This window comes from Mastigoproctus giganteus, chromosome 10 (assembly GCF_048544385.1).
Source record: "Mastigoproctus giganteus isolate SK-2022 chromosome 10, ASM4854438v1, whole genome shotgun sequence".
Lineage (NCBI taxonomy): Eukaryota > Metazoa > Arthropoda > Arachnida > Uropygi > Thelyphonidae > Mastigoproctus > Mastigoproctus giganteus.
Window position 1 is genome coordinate 151,941,573 of NC_143584.1, and position 21,613 is coordinate 151,963,185.

The 21,613-nt window shown below is 34.8% G+C and overlaps 1 protein-coding gene across 2 annotated transcripts in view; it reads right to left on the reverse strand.

Annotated features, from left to right (window-relative positions):
• Positions 1-1,705: 1,705 nt before the first annotated feature.
• The window catches only part of LOC150079384 (uncharacterized), a 202,521-nt gene continuing 182,613 nt past the window's right edge, over positions 1,706-21,613 (reverse strand). For both annotated transcript variants that reach the window (XM_090382599.1, XM_090382598.1), the window contains exons 10-12: positions 19,016-19,126; positions 13,535-13,633; positions 1,706-3,694 (exon numbers count right to left, since the gene is read on the reverse strand). In XM_090382599.1, the coding sequence (XP_090238725.1) occupies positions 1,802-3,694; positions 13,535-13,633; positions 19,016-19,126 (2,103 nt within the window). In that variant the 3' untranslated portion in view covers positions 1,706-1,801. The remainder of the gene's footprint in view (positions 3,695-13,534; positions 13,634-19,015; positions 19,127-21,613) is intronic.

The window sequence follows — 21,613 nt, forward strand, 5'->3', positions numbered from 1 at the left end:
TTACCTATTTCTCACATCCTGCACTAGCAAACTTCTGTGTTATCACTAATTATCCTAGAAGTAAAAACAACACTTTAAAAAAGCTAAGCAAATTTAATGATGATCAAATATAAAATCTATACTAGCAATGTTTTTAGAAGGGTTTTCTTCATTATTTAAATAATGACTACCTGTAGTGAGTACAATTCAAAACTAGAACATGAGATTTTGTCTATTAAAAATAATAAAAAAGTATCTTAATTAATCAGTATAACAAAAAAAAAAAAAAAAAAAAAAAAAGGAAGCCAGGTGTCTCCCATTGCCTGACTATAGGAAGTCCTAAATCTTTTATATCCACACAAAACCCTAAGGTCTACAGCTGGTACAGTTATAAAAGATATTATGATGATGCAAAGGCAAATAAGAACTAGTATATATAATTTCATTTTTCTACACTTAACATGTAAAGTTAATATCTAATTAAGGATATTTGCATTATGTTTTTACATAATAATCAAGTTAATAATGTGTTGCTTTCAGTTTTGAAAAGAGGGGAAGTAGAATAAAAAAAAAAAACTTGCTGTCACTCAATGTTATACTAAGAACTTGAAAAGATGCTAAAACCATAATGATATAAATGCAGCAAGATTTTAAATTGCCTGAAGAAAAATTTTTAAAAAGTTTCCATTTAAATAAGTATGTTAGACTACAAAATTTATTTCTAGTACAATACTGATTGATATTTAAAATATGGCAAGTGAAGTATACCAAGGGCTAATACATTACTGGCAGTGAAAAACTCTGGCTTTAGTGAAGTGTGTAATGTATAACTAATTATACAAAAAAAAAAGTGAGCTTGGGTAATGATGAACGATATGAGTGATCAGCACACTAGAGACTGATTTAAAACACAGGAATGTAAATTCATCATGAAGCATTAAAAAATGCCCATACAATGCAAATATTCAATATTATACAAGAATGAAAAAATTCATAACTTTCCATTCCCACAAAATACACACACACACATTTGACATTACCTAAAAATACTATTTTGCCAGATTATAAATTATGTGGACCACTAAAACATGGACAGTTCAATTACTTAAGCTGCTGAAGAAGCTGAGTTCTCATTTTATGAGAACTGTTATAATATGCTGCTACACAGCTTGAATATTTGGCACTGAACTTAACAAAAGCTTTCTATCAGAGAAACAATAAATATGAGAGCCCCAGAAATATAAAAATGAAGAAAGGGAAAAAAAGTTTAAAAAAATATGACAATCACAAGACTTGGCATTATACATAACACTTAAGGTTTCTAAACTCTCAGTTATTCTAAAGATGTTAAGCTCTTCAGTTAAGGCTATATCTACACGAAAAAATGTAATCTCTATAATGTATCTCTGTATACTTATTTATATCACTACTCATTGTTTTCCCTTTCTTTGGATTTTTCTTCTGGATCCTACAAGTTCCAGGTTAACAATAGTAAAGAAACTGTCCAACATACCTGCATAAATGTCACTTAGCTATTGCTCTGGACAGGTCTACTAACTAAAACTGTAACACAAAACACTGTACAACTATGTACATCATAAATGCATAGAAACAGTATAACTAGTAAAAGTAAGTTGCCACGATTGGTCTTTTCTTCGCATATATATATTTTTCACTATTTCATATTTAAATGGCAAACATGGGTTACAACTTAAATGTAGTGGACTTGTGATATTAAGTAGTAATCCACAGCACCATTTTGAGCAGAGTTAAGGTCCCATTCTTTCCAAGATGCTCCTACCGACTGGACAGATTACTATCCTCATTCTCTTTTTGGAAGAGGAGGAGGAGGTGGTGGTGGCCTTTTCTTGGGTGTTGCAGTTGTTTTAATATCATCACAAGATTTTCGCACCGAATGATGCCTTGACTGAGATAAAGAACGTGAGGTTCTTTCAGAATGATGAGGAAGGGGTGGAGGTGATGATGGGGACCAAGGTGATGAAGGGGATCGATAGTCTTGGTGAGCTGGAGGTAAGTAGCACGGATCACGAAATCCCAAGATTTGGTGAGGAGTGGCACTCATGTCTACAGAAAGTTGCTGTGCAACTTTCCACTTGCGAACCATAACTCTTTGCAAGTCTCTTAGGAAGGACTCTGGTGGACACATTGTTTGATCACTTGGGGTAGAGGAAGCTGAAGATGATCGTCTTGCTGGAGCTGTGGCAGCAGATGACAACTTGGTATTTTCACTTCTTTTGGGTGGAAGAGGTTTATGTTGAGAACGAGACTTTCGTCCCATTGCTCCTAGTTTTGGAGATGTAGGTGTTGTTGGTGATGCTACTGAACAGTGTTGCAGTTGATTGTATGCAAGATATGGTGCACTCGTCCGTCGACCATGAAGAAATTTTGGGGACAGAATTTCTTGATTTTGATGTGGTGGTGTAGAGGGAGTGGAATGTTGAGAAGAGTTCCTGGAAAAGGGAGGATGGCAACTAATTCCGGAAATATCCAAATTTAAATTTTGTTTTGCCTGCTGAATTTTTGAACTAATTTTTCCCACAGGACTCAAATATATTGAAGAAGTTTCTGATGACTCAATATCGTTCTTTGGGTGTTCTTGGGTTTTAGTTTTCTGATTAGGTTTTGGGGGAACTAAAGGGACACTACCTTTTGAATTTATGGGAGTTGTGGGTGTCTGAGGACTAGGTGGCAAAGTGTTATTCGAGTTTAATTTTTCATTACTTGAACTATCAAACAATGGTGATGGAGGTGGTGGAAGTGAGTTAAGGCTAGAAATGCTAGGCCAATTTTCATTTTCAGCTAAATGAACTGGAGACGGAGGTGGCGGCAATGAATCCAAGCTAAGGGTGCTTTTGAAAGCTTCAGGTGGTGGTGGAGGCAAGATATCTGAATCAACATTTTCTAAGGAGGTTTCAAGTTCTGGGGGTGGAGGTGGCAATGGGAAATCATCAGACTCTGTTTTTTTACAAGTAGTTACATATGTATCTGAGCCTAAAGAGCTTAATTTTTTTATGCTATTAAAAACAATTCTATCATCTGTGTGAGACCTTCTTAAATTTAACCTAGCTCCTGTTGCTCTTCCTAAACTTCCAGCAAGACTGCCACCAATGCTACCACTACTGCTGCTGCTAGTACTGCTTAGACTAACTGTATCTAAACTTACAACATTATCATCTCCTGACTGCTTTGCAATACTTCTAGTAGTACTGGTAAGTGGAATTTTTGGAGTCATACTGGGCTTTCTTTTAATTGTACCCACAGGAAAATCTGCTTCGAAAGCAATCTGATCAGTAGTAGGAGTGCCTGTACTTGAATGCTCTGAAAGACACCCGCTGCTATTACTATTACTAGATTTAATGGAATCTTGACGACGTATTTTCCTACCCTGCCTTGTCCTTTCTAGTGTAGAAGGTGTAGTTGGAGTGGGTGTTGAGTCTGTACTTTGGTTATGGTGAAATTCCACATCCAAAATATTAGGCTCTGATGATAATAAAGAATTAGAAGAGGAAACTTCACGTCCTCCAAATTCTTGGTCTTGAGGGCTAAGGGGACTACATGAACTATCTGGACTTACAGCCAAAGTCTTAGCCATGGAGCAAATGGAGAAACTACGGGCATGTGCTAAAGTGTCCAAATCCTCTTCAACTATATCCCTCAGAAGATTGTCATAATTTTCTTTTAACTGTCGACCATACTGCAAAATAAAATAAAACTATGTAAGTATTAATGTCTTCAAATTCCTAACTAAAAACTATTCAACAGATAAATGAATGAGTAATACTGCTTCAAATCACAAGCATTCATTAAAATATTCTTAAGTAGGTTTATTCAAAACACGTTCATGTGAAGAATGAACGTAAACATCCATGTGACAAAGTTAACAGAATCAAGAAAATCCTTAAAACAAAATCTCAGTCTTCCAGACAATGGTATTTATTCTTCAGAACTGACTGCTTAAATTGAAGGTCACAGCAATATATATATATATATATATATACACACACAGTAATACCCCGACTTACGCGAACTCGGAGTTACGCGGTTCCTGATTTTTTCGTTTGGCAATGCTGCCGCCCACTATCTTCAATGTCGTTTTTCATATGTTATCGATATACGGTGCGACGGTGGAGAATGAGAGCGAAAGATGAACAAAATTCAACTTTGCTGCTTTTATGTTTTTTATATCAGTGAAGGGGAAACACACTTTCACCATAATAACGTAAAAACCAACACAATTCCAGCTATCGGTATAATCGCAAATGCAATTAGATCGAGTTTACTACCAGTTTATAACAGATTCCACTAGCAGAAACGCAACTGGATTTTTATTGTTTTATGGTAGTAACCCCTAGAAATGTGAGGTGTTAATAGTGTATCTCTGCCTTTATGGTGTTGTTTATTCAGTTGCTACATGCGCGCAGCTTTGTTTATGTGTATCAAGCGTGCCTCCTCGTTTTGTAATTGTGCTTTATTCCCTAAAAATGAAAAGGAAGCGTCCTGGTGAAGACACTGCAGATTCAGAGAGAAAAAGAAAAGCAATTATCGATAAACAGAGGCGGACTGGGTCAAAAATTCTTACCCGGGAAAATTTATAGTGGCCTCATACTATGGTTTATGGCCAAAATCACACTGGCCCACCGGGGTTTCCCCGGTAAGGCTTATTGCCAGTCGATAGAGAAAAAAATATGAAATTGTGAAACGCTTTGAGCGAAATGAAAGACCATGTGATATTGCACGTGCTACAGGCCTAAATGAAGCAACGGCGAAAAGCACATGACAATTGCAAACTTGACAGGTTGAAAATTGAAAAGGGCTCAATTGTAAAGGGCTTAAAAATTTTAGAAAACATAGACTCCAACGAAGAACGCGTTATAGCTACAAAGCAAGGAATTAAAAAAATTATTAGCTTGCTACGAAGAAATTCTGCGTGAAAAAAAGAACGCGCTGTGTCGTCAGACGAATTTGTTAGATTTTATGAAGCCATCGACATCGAAATAACTTTTTAACGTAAGTCATTTGTTTTTTTAATACATATTTTGTATTAATATGTATAAAGAACTGCAATTTTATTAATATTTTTCTTCTAAACTAGTGTTTTTGTTAGTCCTTGGTCCCAATTAAGCAAAATTTATATGTATTTATATGCAAAGTTGTACCCCGACTTACGCGAATTCGACTTACGCGATTTTCGTCGGACCCACCGATCGCGTAACTTTGGGGTATTACTGTATATATATATATAGAGAGAGAGAGAGAGAGAGAGAGAGAGAGAAATGTCAATTCAATTAACAATCATAATAGTATTACATATGAATAATTGCATATGAACTTATATGGACACACACTTGAGCAGGATGAAGTTATGGAATAATATATCCATGATATCACAGGAATTATATATCTACTAAGATATAATAACACATATAATTTACTCCTGCATTTATAAAGTCTATGTAAATTTTTTTCTCATTTTATATTTAAGGAAAAGCATATTATTATAGCCCAAGTAAATTTGTGTGTTCAAACAAATACTGATCTGGGCAAAGAACTTTATTACCTGTGTTAAGCAAGATTATTAAAAAGAAAGTACATGCCATTTTGGATCCACAGTTATGATAAAAAAAATTGAAAATCAGCTTGATCTTTTTTCATTTCCCACACACTACTGGAAGGAATGTCAGTGTATACTAACACCTCAAAGGCATAAGGGGTTTTATTTATAGCACACCAAGTTTGCTACAAACAATACACACATACAGAGAGAGAGAGAGAGAGAGAGAGAGAGACAGACAGAGAGAGAGAGAGAGAGAGAGAGAGAGAGAGAGAGAGAGAGGGGGGTTGAGAACTAGGCTCACTGATGATAAAAAAAAATTGAAAAGCAACTTGATATATATTTTTTTCATTTGCCACACACTACTCAAGGGAATATCAGTGTGCACTAAAACCTAATAAAAGCATAAGGGGTTTTTATTTGTAGTGCACAAAGTTTGTTACAAATAACATATATATACAGAGAAAGAGGTTTTTTTTTTTTTTTTTGAGAACTAGGTTCAGATGTAGCAATATTAGTGATCTTTTTAATTGCTACATTAAAAGGATTACTACTACTACACTTTAATATAAGATGAAAATAACAATTAAAAAAAAGGTGAAGTCCATGAAAGTTAAGATCTAGGATGCTGAATTTACCAACAGCAATAAAACTAGTGGTAAAATGCTGGCTGTTTCTCCCATTTGAGGATCAGCAGTTAGAGCATAAGCAAGGGGATATATGATACACATTGCCAAAAATCAATATTTTTGCCAATACATTTTAATATCGAACAAAAATACAGACAGAGCCCAACTTAAGTAAATTCAGACCTACACAAATTATAATTTTTTCAATTTCAATTGAAAAAAATTGAGTTATAAAAATTTTACTTAATGCACCTATGTTACTTGCACACCACCTAACAGTGGTCTTCTTGCAAGGCAGACTGCCCACGCAGTGTATGCATGCCTTCTCCAGTCTCGCTATGTTTACTATTGAAGACAGATGTGCTGTGTATTTGCATTCATACAGTTTAATAATTTTTAGTGTTTGTGTGCACTGTGGTGGAGTACAATCATGACTGCAAAAAGTGAACAAATGTGTAAATGCATCAAAATTGATCTAGAGGTGAAAATTAAATAAATTATAAAGAAATACGAAGGTGGACAAAGCTTAACAGCCATAGGATGGATGTAATCTTGGTATTGAACCATCAACAGTAAATACAATTGTGATGGATGCTGCCCATACAAAGGAACATGTGAATGGATCTGCCTCTTTAAAGTCAACAATAATAAAAAAAAATGCAAAGCATTCCAGTGCTATTTATGAAAGCAGTGTTCTGGAGAATGATAACAAAAGCATGTTCCACTAAGCTTAATGACGATTCAGATGAAATCAAGAAGTCTTTTTGAATATATAAAATCAAAATATCCAGACGGTTTTCAATCTTTGTTGCAAATAATGGTTGGTTTACTAGATTTAAGAACAGTGCTGGTTTTCATAATGTTAAAGTGTCTGTAGAAGCTGCTAGTGGCAATACTAAAACAGCTGAGAAATATTCTGAGTGGTTTAAACAACCAATGAAGGTCCTTGCTTGCCGCAACACGTTTAACATAGACGAGACTGTTTTGCTTTGGGAAAAAATGGCATGTCACGCATATATTTTTTAGGAGGAAAAAATAATGCCAGGATACAACATTTGAAAAGATAAGAGTTAGTCTAACTCTTTTGCTTGGTGGTAATGCTTCTGGTTGCTGTAAGCTTAAGCTGCTGCTAGTCTATCATTCAAAAAATCCACACACTTTGAAAGGCATCAAGTAAGACAACCCTTCCCAAATATTATTGTTCAAATCCAAAAGCATGACTTACTACTGCTCTTTTTGAAAACTGGTTTATTAACTGTTTTGAGCCTGAAGTTGAGAAATACTGCCAAGAAACTGACATTCCATTCAAGATTTTGCTTATTGTTGATAATGCTCCTGGTCATCCTGCACATTTGGATGATTTTCTTTCAAACATAAAAGTACTCTACCTTCCACCCAACACTACTTTGCTCATCCAGCCCATGGACCAGGAGGCATTTGCCAGCTTCAAAGCTTACCATTTATGTAAGGCTTTTGTGCAGGATTTGAATTGGCAGCTATGGATTTAACTGATCCTGATTTAACAGTCTGAGATTTTTGGAAGTCCTATAATATTTATCAAGCTATACAAAACATTGCACAGGCATGGGAAGAGGTTATGCAAAATTGTATCAATTCAGTTTGGGAAAAAAATTTGTCTGCAGTTTGTGCATGGTTTCAGTAAGGACGAAACGTTTGAAGACTTGACTAAAAAAAAATAGTGAACACTAGAATTAGAAGTTGATGAACATGATATCAAAGAGCTGATTGACTCATATGAGGATGAATTATAAATTAAGAACTCACTGAATTAGAAGCAGCAAAAGTTGCTGAATTTCCAAGACATTTCATGATGAAAGCGATGACATTCGCATTCCACGAAATTTCAGCAGGAATGGCACGATTGGAGAAGATCAATCCTAATACCTCACTATTCTTAAAGGCCCAAAGAGAAATAGATAATGCTTTAGCCTGTTATCGAGAGATTTATGAAGAGAAGAAACAAGCCATTGTTCAGTCATCTCTTGATAATTTCATAAGGAAGATCGAATGGTCAAATTAAACTTTTTTATTTTTCTATTTCTCATATGTTTATTCTATGTTATATTATTTTGCATTAATAATTACATATTGGAATCTAATTTGTGGGTGCATTCTGTGTGAATGAAACTAATAGAAATAACCTTTAAAACATGTTTTAAAGGTTATTTCTGTTTACTACTGTATACTTGTACTGTAAACATATGAGGAATAGGGTGTGATTAATGGATAGGTTAAATCTGACTTACATAACGGTTTGTGGAACGTAACTCATATGCAAGTCAGGGTCTGTCTGTAACGATAAAAAAGCGGAATTCTATATCAAAGTAAGGGTCCAAGATCCTGAATTTACTGGCTACCAATGCTTTCCATGGGGGCGCCTCTGTAGCCAGGTGCAGCAGTGCGTAGCACACGCTTCTTGATTCGACTGGGGTTCGAGCCCGTGACCACCAAATATGGAGGATGCAGAAAGGTCAGGAAATGATCACTGCATATCCCCTGAGCAATATGGCCTTAGTTGCTAATGCTCCTAAAAACGAAATAACAAACATAACATAACACTTTCCATGTACTGACACTACTGATATTGCTGATGAGTTGGTTATTTTCCCTTGCTTCTCACTTTCCCCCTTACCTAACTTAATGGAAATTGTAACGTCGAATTAGTTTAGGAAAATGGAGACAGTTTAATAAATTTCTTATTTCTAATTTGCAGTTAAAAGAAGACTGTGCATTTGTCTGGCAGTATAATGTTCCATGAAGTTAACAAATGCACCGATCACGGTCTGCCAAGCCTGCATTGCACTATCACTATAGCTGACAGAGCAAAAATGTCAATGAGCAATGTGCTGCTTGCCAATGGTCTGTAGTCATCTCTTTACATAGTTAATTAAATAATTTATGATACCCACCTTCAATCCATTTAAATTTGAAGACTGTGCAAAGTTAAAAAGTTAAGGCATTTCAAAAGAAACTAAACGAAATTAAAGTTCAAAGAGATGTGACATAACTTCAGTTCATCAATATGACACGAAAACTGAAGGACACTGGAAACAGTACAGTAAACCCTCGATTTAACGGACCCTGATATAACAGATTTCGGATTTAATGGACCGGACAAATAATAATACAGTAATATATATATATTAATACAGTAATTTAATTAATAATCAAATTCACAAAATTGTTTTTTATTCTTTTTGAAAACTTGTTCAAACAGCTGTTTTCCCAGATTACAGATAACAGCAGGCAGTGACTTGCGAACTGAATGTGACTCAGGACACTAAACTGCAGGTGTAACAACTCACTTCGTTTCGATCTCAGTCTGCCTCAAGCTATTGTGCGGTCAGGTTCTATACAGAGTGTTTCTGTAATTTCTGAACACACACACACACACACAGTAAACCCTCTATTTAACGGACCCCGATATAATGGACCGGACAAATAATAATACAGTAATGTACATATTAATCTCAACCATATTATTTTTTTTTTAGGTTATACAAAACTTCAGTGTTATTATTAATTAAAAATTAATAATAATTACCTATTTCCATTATTGTTTTGATAATTACCTACTTTTATTTTTATAATCAAATTCAGGAAATTGTTCTTTATTCTTTCTGAAAACGTGTTCAAATAGCTGTTTTCCCAGATTACAGATAACAGATAAGAGCAGGCGGTGACTTGCAAGATGAACGTGACTCAGGACACTAAACTGCAGGTCTACCAACTCACTTTGTTTTGGTCTCAGTCTGCCTCAAGCTATCATGTGGTCATGTTGTATACAGAGTGTTTCTGTGATTTCTGAATTGTGACTTTATTTATTAAATAATTTTGCAATCCTTATAGTTTAAAATGGCATCAAGTGACAGAGGAGTTAAAAGAAAGCGTGTGAACTTAAATGTGGCACAGAAATTAGAGCTAATTGAGAAATTAGAACAAGGTGTCTCAGTAGCACATGTTTTTGAATTCCATAAATCAAAGGCTAAATTGCAACATAATTTTATATTGTACAGTACTGTATATTGTATTAAAGCTTTTTTTTTTTACATTAAGAACAATAAAAAATGCCCCCCAGGTTACATTCGATTTAATGGACACCCCTTCTCCCCTATTAGTCCGTTAAATCGAGGGTTTACTGTACTAAAAATTTTCAATAAAAACTTTTATTGAAAGTTTATTATTTATGCAAGGTCACAAATCAAAATTAATATCTTATAATCTCATCCTTCTGGTGTTTAAAAAAGGAAACTTATTTTTGTCAAGTCATAATGCACTGGTACTTTCAACAGATTTTTTTTTTTTTTTTTAAGTAGGTGGCATTTTGGTTGTACATACATAAATGTTTATTTTACCTGTTTGCTGGGTGCAAGTAATTTCATAGAGGTTTTTTAAAATGTTGCTTTTTTGGAAACAAAGATAGCCTATGAAATTTTGCCTTCTAAAGAAAAATCTGTCTCAGGGACTGTTTTTTCACTATATGCTTTGGCATGCAATGAAAAAAACTAATGCAATTGGTTGATTAATCAAAATTGGCTGGAAAAGGTTGGAAGAGTGATAAAACACCCAAAAATGCCTACTAAGACTATGGTGTCATCCATGGTGGCTTAGTCAGTATGGTATACATTGCCATCTGCCACTTGTTAGTAGAGGTCTAGGTTTATTTCTGATTGAAGAATTTCCAAAGCACTCTTCAAGTACTTTGATACTCTGAGTGCAAGTACTGTCAACCTCAGATGGAAATAGCAAGCTTTATCTGCAACCTATTCCAGGTCTTTAGCATTAGTAGAGGCATATGATGCAAGAAAGCAAGCTTATGCAGCATCGCAAAAAAAAAAAAAAAAAAAAAACCACCCCCATTTCACCCCTCCATTCGTTCGAAATACATGTCCAGCTGAGCCTTAAATTTATTTAGGCTATCAACTTCCACAACAAGGGATGGAAGTCTTCCACCAACCAACTACCCGCTGGATAAAGGCAAATTTCCACACATCTATCCTACATCTGTCTTTCCTCAATTTGAATTTATGTCCTCTCAGGTGATTATTCTGAGCAAGAGGAAAAATCCCATCGGCATTCAGCATGCTCAAACCATTCAAGACTTTTTACACCTCTATCAGATCACCTCGCCGATGCCTAGTCTACAGACACTAATTTGCAAAACTTAAAAGACTTTCTTCTTAAGAGCAACCCTTTGTTCCATTCACTAATCTTGTTATCTTGTTGCCCTTCTCTGTACTCATTCCAGCAGCTCTATATCCATCTTAAAATAAGGCCTCCAGACCTGTATACAGTACTCAAGGTGCGGCCTGACCATTGCCTTATACAAGGGAATAATCACCTCCCTATCCCTGCTAGAAAAATTCCTGTATATCATTGACAAGACACCATGAGCTACTCTTGCAGCCCATCTGCACTGCTCAGACAACTTCATATCTGCCTGCACAATTACCCCAGGTCCTTTCCATTCTCTACCACTGTCAGTGTAGTACCACAGAGTTATACATTACTCTGGGGTTACTGCTTCCCATATGTAGTACTTTACATTTGTCAATGTTAAACTTCATTTTCCACCTCTCAGCCAATCTGCTCAACCTTTCCAGATCCTGTTGCAGCAGCATAGAATCAGTAGTGTCCTTAACAACCCTGCCAACCTTTGTATTGTCTGCAAACTTGGACATTACGCTTGATATACCATCATCAATATCATTTATAAATACAGAAAACAACAATGGACCCAATACTGAACCCTGAAGGACTCCACTAATAATGATGAGCAGTGTCCATTGATTAACACTCTATCTTCTCCCCCTCAACCATCCCTTTATCCATAGCAGCAATTTGCCTCCAATGCCACACTGCTCCAATTTGTGCAGCAGTCTTCCATGTGCAACAGTATCAAAAGCCTTTCTAAGATCCAAATATATAATATCAAAGTTATTCCCTGCATCCAGATCTTTTGTGACTGCATCATAGTATCCAATCAAATTGGTCAGGCAAGACTTTCCCTTAACATGCTATGTCCGAGCTATAACTGAAGTCTTGTCTAGATGATCCTGCAGTGCTTCTTTAACCAGTGCCTCCATTAATTTTCCTGGAACAGAAGTTAAATTCACAGGTCTATAATTACTTGTGTCAGCCTTTGATCCTCCTTTGTGAATTGGGGTCACATTTGCACATCTCCAGTCTATGGGTACCTCCCCTGAGTCCAAAGAAGCTCTCATAATTATGGCTAAGGGTTTGCTTACTTCCTTTAATATAACTGGATAGATCCCATCCACCCCGGGTGCCTTTTTTATGTTTATCCTCAACAATTTCTCCTCCACTTTCCTCTCAGTTATTACAAAATCATCTGCTCACTGCCAGAGTTTACTTCACCTCTGGCATCCCCCTTCCTGAATAACTCCTCATGTGTGAATGTAGATGCAAAATACTCGTTTAGTTTGTTAGCCACCTGAGCAGGATCCTCAACTGTTGAACCATCAATATCCAGTGGACCAATCTGATTCATCCCTTTCCTTCTAGAGTTTACAGCCTGCACAACATGTAAACTGGCTCATGAACATACACTTCCACAGATCATATACACAAGCAAAAGAGAGAGAATTGTTGCTCACCCCACACCTCACTGTTGCCTTATAGCTTTCCCTGAAGGGGTAGGGGGACAGCATTAATAGTAAAATTCCTTTATTTCTCCCAAAGTACGTTCGTCTTATTTATACTATGCATAAATTCAATAAATATTTTTTTTATATTAGGCAAATTTATATCTCACCTTTCTCCAAATTTATCTTTGTAATTAATGATAAATTCTAAGCTAGAAAAAATTGATAGATAGTCTCAGTAGGCATTTAAGTTTAACTTTAGTATCTCTTCTAGGTTAATCTTTATTGAATTACTACTTTGGTGTATCCCTTGACAGAATATTTTATTCTTACTTCTTCACAGTATTGTAGCTGCCATTCATGGGTAACTCGAAGATAAAAGAAACAGATTATTTTAAAAGTCTGTAAAGTATTATAGCTACCATTCACAGATAACTCCCAGATGACAAAAGAGACTGACTGTTTTAGCCGGCATCATTACTTTGAATTGTTATTTCTTTTACATCGATTTTTTAGCTCAGTGACAAACTTAATTATTCAATTCTACAATTTTGACACCTAATTACAGGGACTCTATGACCTTAGCGATAATATTTTGTTACACACACATGCACACCTATTACAATTCAGAAGAAGTTTCAAATAAAGCTCTTTTGCAAGATATTATAAAGTAACGAAAATTTAACTTATTACAAAGAAGCATTCAAATGTTCTCTTATCAGTTTTACCTTTGCAATACGAATGCCCATAATCCACTGCCTCAGTGACTTATCTTCTGCACATAAATATTTGATATATTTTGAGGATTTAGTCTGGATCTGTGGATGCTGTTAAACATAAAGGACAAAAGTCTATTAATGCATAATAATGCAGATTTAAAAAATTAAAACACAGTGTTAATAAACAATTATAAATATTGAAAAATATCTATCACAGCAGAAAAATAAAACACGCACAAACATCTTTTTATTTACAGGAATTTTAAATTAAAGATACAAAACTGTAGTAGATATCAAGCTGCTAAGTTATACTATAAGAAACACACTTCTGTGTTAAGAGGCTGTTAATTTTTTCATCTCAGTAGAGCCCATAAAGATGTGGCAAAACATAAGCTATCTTTTAGTGTTGGTGTTAATTCCCTGAAAAATTTATTTGAAAAATTAAACAGCCTCTGTTAACATAAAGAAGAAGTGTCCTTATTATAATAATAAAGAAGTATTTATTCCTACCTCCTTGTGGTAGGGATGGTAACTCGTGGCGGGGGTGGAAAAGTAGTTACTGCTGTTAGGCCAAATGGTTGTTACTGTTCTTGTTAATTATTATTTGAGTTTACTGAGTTGACTTGTGTGTTGTGTTTTGTATTAACATGAATAATATACTAACCTTTGAAAAAGTTCAGTTACAATTCACAGCTGAGAACTAGTTGAATATGGGTAAAAGCCCAGGAGGCAACTACAATAAGGGTTAATTCAATGGACAAATTACAAATGTCTATCATGATATCTTAGCAGCAATCTGAAGAGTTTGGGATTTGTGACATGTCTTTATCTTTGTTTTTCTGTTTACTTTATATTTCACAGCTTAACCTCTGACTAACTCAGATGGTTCTAGTGGTCCTGCCATCTCTGTAGATGGCAAAATTTGTAATTTAATTTTAGCCACATTGGGCATTACAATTAATTTTCTTTCACATTACTAATCAATTTAATTGCTTTGCTATTTCTGTTTTTACTTATTATGATTTAAACAGAATTAGGCATGTAGTTCTCTGTTTAAATCTGTGATATTTCATACTATATTTTATTTTAAGCTAGTTACTTCAATAGTTTTGATTTTTATTATTTTATTCTAAATCATTCTTGGTTTTTGTCTTTTGTCTTTTTCAAGGTCACTACACCCGTGTCCTCTTACAATATATCTTTATAGTTTTATTTATTTTGCCCTAGGACAGGTTTTCACGGTGATTACACACACACACACACACACACACACTTATATTTGAATAATGTTTGAAATAATTGAAAACTGAATCTTACATAAAAAAGGGGTAAAGCATACATCAGAGGCAGCAAAAAGCATTTTCTTCTACATGACGCTTGAGATATAAACTTAAGTGAGAATAATGATTAAAAATAATAATAATAAAAAATGCCAGCAGCATGGCAAGACAGAAGAGCTAAAATTGTGAAATTATACTTAACAATCAAACCAACAGGAAGGGAAGAGATTAAAATTATTGTAGCAGAAACTCTCAAAGATAATTTAGAAAGTCTAATACAAAGATAATAAAATATAATCAATTAAATTTTGAATAGCCAATTAAATGAAATTTAATGGTGCCCCCTCTGACGGGCACCAGGTCCAAATTTATGTGAAATATCACGAGCAGAGATGTGAACAACTACAATAAAATAAAATAAAACAAAAACAGAAATAGACTGACCATTATGCCCCATCTCAACAGAGGACCACAAGGCCAATAATGGTCAGGGAATTGCTGCATTTCAATCACTAGACAAATCGCCGCAAAGGCGAATCGATCGAAAGATCAGTCCACCATCCGATCCCCAGATCGAACCGCCAATGCAGACGACCCGAATAGCGGTGGTCCTGATGCAGCGAAAATTAAAAATAGGACAGATACAAGCACTTAAATGTAAAGCCAAACCACTGACAAAAGTAATCTTAACCAGATTATATAGGCAAAACATGAACTATGGATGGCAGCACAGGGTCAGCGTTAGCAAATCAGCCCACTACTGTCATGTGATATACTTATATTTGAATAATGTTTGAAATAATTGAAAACTGAATATTACATAAAAGAGGGGTAAAGCATACATCAGAGGCAGCAAAAAGCATTTTCCTCTACATGACGCTTGAGATATATACTTAAGTGAGAATAACGATTAAAAATAAATAAATAAAAAAAAATGCAGGGGAAGAGGAAAATGCTTTTTGCTGTCTCTGACGTATGCTTTACCCCTTTTGCATTCCAATTAAATTACTTTATTCTTTCTTTTAAAGTGAAAATCTTAAGACGTGACATTTCTAACAGTACTGCAAAATAATAAAGAAAGCAATAAGCACTCTTTTATGAAGCTCATGGAAACCAAAACCTACAGGATCACAACTATATGAAATTTCTTTTACTGCAAGATTTTCATTATATAGCTGAACCATTTCTACTGCACTGTACCTGTAGTACCATAACTGTAAATTGGCTTTCTATAAACAATGCATTAATCTCTATGCTGAATTTCTAAGAAAAATTGATACATTTGTCAATAAAACTTTAAACATCGGATTTATTAAAGATACTGAATATTATTCAGCATCTTTAACAAATTTATTCTGGTGTCAAAATTGTAAAGCTTTAAAAAATTGTGTGGAATTAAATTTGTTTACAATAAAGATACTTAGAGAGCATTTATAAGAACAATTAAGCATAGAATTATACAAAATTTGTCACTTAACAGAGGTTGGTGTTTAACATTTTGAGTTTCTGCTGAAACTCAAAATGAATATTGTAATTTGATTGTATTGTATTAATAGTCATTATATAAATGACTATTAATAAATATTGTAATAATATCAAGTAACTGCAAGTTATTTAATTTTTTAATATTTTATATATAAATATATACAGGCAGTTCTCGCTTTACCAGTTCCCGAGTTTACGAGGTTTCTCCCCCCCCCCCAAGTATCAACAAAATCGAAAATATGAACATTAATTGCAAAAAATGAATGTTAAACATTCATAAATAATGCATTTCAAACCCCACGTGTATCTATACAATACAGTGCACCCCGCTTTAAGATATCAATCTGTTACCATCATATCAAGAAAATATCGTAATGTGAACCCAATAACACATTGTTTTTTGGTAATTCATTCCATGACCTTGTACGTTCAGATTTTTGTTATATAACTCCCTAAAGGGTCGTTTTTATAGTGTAAATTGTATTAGTTACAAATTCAAATCATTAAATGCACTACCCTTTCATCGTTATCATATGTTACAAGAACCAATTTTGAACGGCTTTGTGATAGTTTTCTAAAGCACATTTCTGGAAGTCACGAGCATAAAACAATAAAACAATTTGCACTTTCCAGTTTATTGGGCTTTCCTGTTAGTGCAAGTAATTATAAATGGGTAGTAAACTCAATGTTATTGCATTTGTGAAAATACCGATAGCTGGAATTGTGTGGTTTTTTATGTTATTAGGGTGAAATGTGTTTGCCCTTTACAGAAATCTTCAATCGTATAAAAAACAAATAATTTTTCAGAATCTTCTCTTTATTCCTTTTTTAAGCTTCATAAACTTGTCACTCTGCGCAAATCGTGTTAGTTACAATTTGTGCGTTCCGTTAAAAAATGCTTATGCATGCTATTGAAATTTATAAAGAAAAGAGAAGATTATCTTGGAAATAAACACCTCTTGAAGAATTTCTGAAGAAGACTTCAGAAATCCTTGTGCAACAAACCAATGAGTGCCAAGCCAATAATGAGTGATCAACGAGTGTGCATTTAATCGACGATGAAGAATAAACATTCTTTAACATTTGTAAGTCATAAATAATTTCTCTATTATAACTTGCTTGATTTTACAGGCTACATTTTCATTTCTTTGGATAAGTCAATCATTGTTTAAACAAACTAATTTCATTGTTGGTAACTGACCCCTATTTTTAACATTATGTCTATGGGAAACAAATTGCTGCTTTACGAGCGTGCACTAGGAATGAATTAACTCGTAAAGTTGAGAACTACCTGTAGACTGTCCGGTCAAAACATTATGACCATGCCCATGTTTTAGCAATTCGCTGCTCCTCCCTTCCTAGTGGCTCATTGATTGCAGCGACAACTGGTAAATGTGATACTTCAGGTTTATAGCATGCAGCCCATACAATGTACTTGACCAACATGGGCAAGGGATGTGATCTGATGGACTTCAATTGATTGTTGGGTACCAGATGAAGAGTGGCAGTATTAGGGAAACTGCAAATCTTTTGAGCTCTTCATGGAGTGTTGTAGTTAAGGCATTCCAAGAGTGGATGGACACAGTGTTATTACAGTGTTATTTGTAATGTGGCTCCGGGGATTCCCCCCAACTCTGCACTCAGCTTTGTGATGAATACATACTCTGTAAAGGCCAGATTTATGTAGGTTAGTGTGGGTTATGTTGTTTATCCAGCCTCTTAGCCTAGGGGCTTGTGTTAAGACACAAAAACCTCTAGTTTATCATTCAGAACCACAAAGAGGCAGGCTGGACAAAGCACTGGCAGGACAAACCCTGAGTTTTCTGTTTCTAAATAATTGTACATATACATATTGAAAGCCAGTGAAGGCTCTGAATGAAACAATGCTTAATGAGCAGCGCTGGATATTCCACCAGGACTCTACTCCTATCCACGAAGCAAAGTTCATTGTAAACAACCCTGAGTCATCAGGAATCTTATAGTTGTAATCTAATGGAAACCGATTAAATTACAACTTATTGGTAAAGTTAGTGAGTCAGCAGGGTGGCAACAAAAATTTCTAGATTCGACACTAGTGTACAACTAGTGCACATCAGTGTGACATAACTGAAAGAAATACATTTAATACTTCTAACCAGAAAAGTTTATGAAATCTTTAAGTATCACCACATACAATTTTCTTATGTCTAGAGCACTATGAGCATGTCACAGTTGACAACACTTGGGCTGCATAATAAATTTCTGAGAACATCGGCCATGTCCTGAAATCTTGGATATACAAGAAGCAAAATTATCCTTAAGCCAAGCTACCAACAGTGTGTCAAAATGCTTTTAGAGAGTTATCTCAATATTTTTTCCTTGAAAAGACTCTGGAGTCGAAATATGTTGGAATGATGGAATTTTCAGGTGAGGCATAAAATCTTTTAGGGAAAGTGAGTGTCCAACCCATTCATTTATGAAAATTTTAAAAATAATAATAATAATAATAATGTTAAGAGAGGTGCAATGGCATTATGATTATGAATTAATATAAAATAAATATTTTTCAAACTTGAAAGCATATCGAGAGATTCAAATTTAATTAATAACAAAATTGAATTTTATTAAAGGTAAGTTATGTCAATGATGAAATTTATAAATGTATGACATAAAACATGAAATTATTATCACACTGGCTTTAAAAGAGGCATTCATTTAATTAGGTATAAGTAAACATGTATATTACCTTTATGGCAAATCCATAATCAGATGGGGCTTTGTATTTCTTTTTCCAACCAAAACCAACATACACATTATTCATTTCAAATGTAGTTAAACACAACAGATCTTTAGACAACTAAAAGAAAAATTATATAAAGCACTTAAAAATGCAGACTTTTGTCAAGTAATCTGTAAAACACTTCTGTTTTAGAATAATTTTATTCTTTTAGATAAGTTACTTGATAAGTATCTCTCAATAAGAAAAAAAATAATAAGTAGAGGGAAGGTGTCAGGAACATCTGCAAAAGATCAGATTCAACTGATCAGCTTCTTCAAAATTCTGAAACCAATCACATTCTTGCTGAATTTTATTTCAAACAACTAAACAAACACTTAGAATACAATGCCTTCAATAAACTTATAGAGACTGCAATCATATACAGCGGTGCTCAAAAAATATTGCAATACCTCATTTTTTTTAGGTTGTTTGTCCTTATACTGGCAGCTAATCTTTTAGAAATAGCTGAAAGAACATAAATAATAACAATACAATATGAAACTATTAATTGCAGAAAAATTTACTTTTGTGCCTTATGGATAAACATAAAATGAAAAAGTCCTTTTTTTTTTTTTTCAAAATAACAACATGTTACTTATGGTTCATATAATAACAAAAATTCTATGACATCAGTTATTTTTTCATTACTTTGCTCATATTAGGACAATAGGCAACAGGCATCTATATAACTTTAAAAAAAAACTGCACACTAATATTTCGTTGGCCCACCCTTTGCTTCGAAGTTGCTGCACGTCGTGGCACTAACTGGATAATGTACCAAATGCAGATTAATGCCTCCTGGAGCTCTCTAAGTATTTTTGGCTTCTTTTGCATTACTGAAACACCCATTTTGTTCCAACGACTTTCAAATGGGTTGAGGTCTGGACTGTTCCAGGCCATGTTGCTGTGTGAATTGATTTATCCTTCAACCATTTTTGCACCTGTAGAAAGTTAAGACAACAAAATAAATTACATTTATTTAAGCAGGAATGCAACATTTTATAAATTTAAAACCTTTTCAAAATTTATGAAGTAGTACTTATGGTTTTGCTCTATGATATGGAGCAGAGTTGTTCTGAAAAATGCAATTGGCAACATACCCATACTGATCTCTAATTGTGGGAAGTAATTTTGTCTCAAGAATGTCCTATACCTCAGATTCACTGTACTTTTCACAAATTCAAGACAACCAACTTCTCTATGTGAAATAGAGATCCATATCATTTTAGATATAGTCTGTTTCACTGTGAAGACAATACAGTTAGGATGAAATTCTTCGTCTAGCAGTCATCAGAACCATCAAAGTTGAATTTTGATTCATCAGAGAAAATAACACATTTCCGCTTATCCTCAGACCAACTAGCTCTTTTGCCCACTTTAGATGCAGGGATCCCATATTTTGTGTAAAAAGGCTTTTTCTTGGCCAACGTGCTACTAATCTTGATAAAGAGGCATCTACGTACAGTAGCAGTACTTGTCTTTACCCCTGTATCCTTTTCCCATGCTGTTTGAAAATCTGTCAATGAGGATCTTCTGTTTCGGATACACAGACCAGAAATCTCTCCTTTACTGCAGAAGATATTTTTAGACATCCACTTCTTTTCTTTTTATTTAGACTGCCAGTTTCTGATTATTTTTATAATAAATGTATTATGTTGACTGATTACAGTGAATTCCAGAAATGGATGATGTAACAGGTTACTGCTATTGCAAAACATAAACGGTATTACCATTTAACAGAAATTTGAGTGAATTTTGCAAGTAATGCAATTTTTTGAGCACCACTGTAGATCAAATTGTAGTTTGGGTAGTATTTTCATATTATTCCAAAACAAATTTTTCTCTGCTTATAATATATTTTATACCATTGATTCTACTATTTTGATTAGAGTACTTAATTTGAATACTTAATTATCTGGAAGTTTCACCTCAAAATCACTGGTTTAGTGTGGCAACTAGTAAAAAACATACCTCTACATACACCAATGAGTCAAAACATTATGACCAGTGATCATTATGCAAATCAAAGCAACTGCAGGTGAACTAAGGCACATGCTCACGTCGGGACACAGTATAAAAAACACCTGATACTGAGCTACGTTAATCAGTGTTATTCTTGTTCTTGAGATGGGAAAGGCAGTGGACTTAAGCGAGTTTGACAGGCAAATTGTAATGGCCAGACGACTGGGTCAGACCATACCCAAAACAGCATGGCTGGTGGGATGCTCATGGTCAGCCATGGTTAGTACCTACAGAAAGTGGTCCGAGGAGGGAAAACTTACGAACCGCTGGCAAGGTGTTGGACGACCACAGCTCATCGATGATTAATGCGAGCAAAGGCTCTCCTGGATGGTACATGGCAACAGAAGGGTGACTGTGGCGCAACTCGTCGGTAATTGGAATACTGGTGGTGGGAGTAATGTGTCACACCACAGTACATTGAACCCTGCTGAAAATGGGGCTGTGCAAGCGCAGGCTGCTCCGAGTGTTCATGCTAACCACTGTTCACTAGCAACAGCGCCTACAATGGGCACACGAGCATCGAAACTGGACCTTGAGAGATTG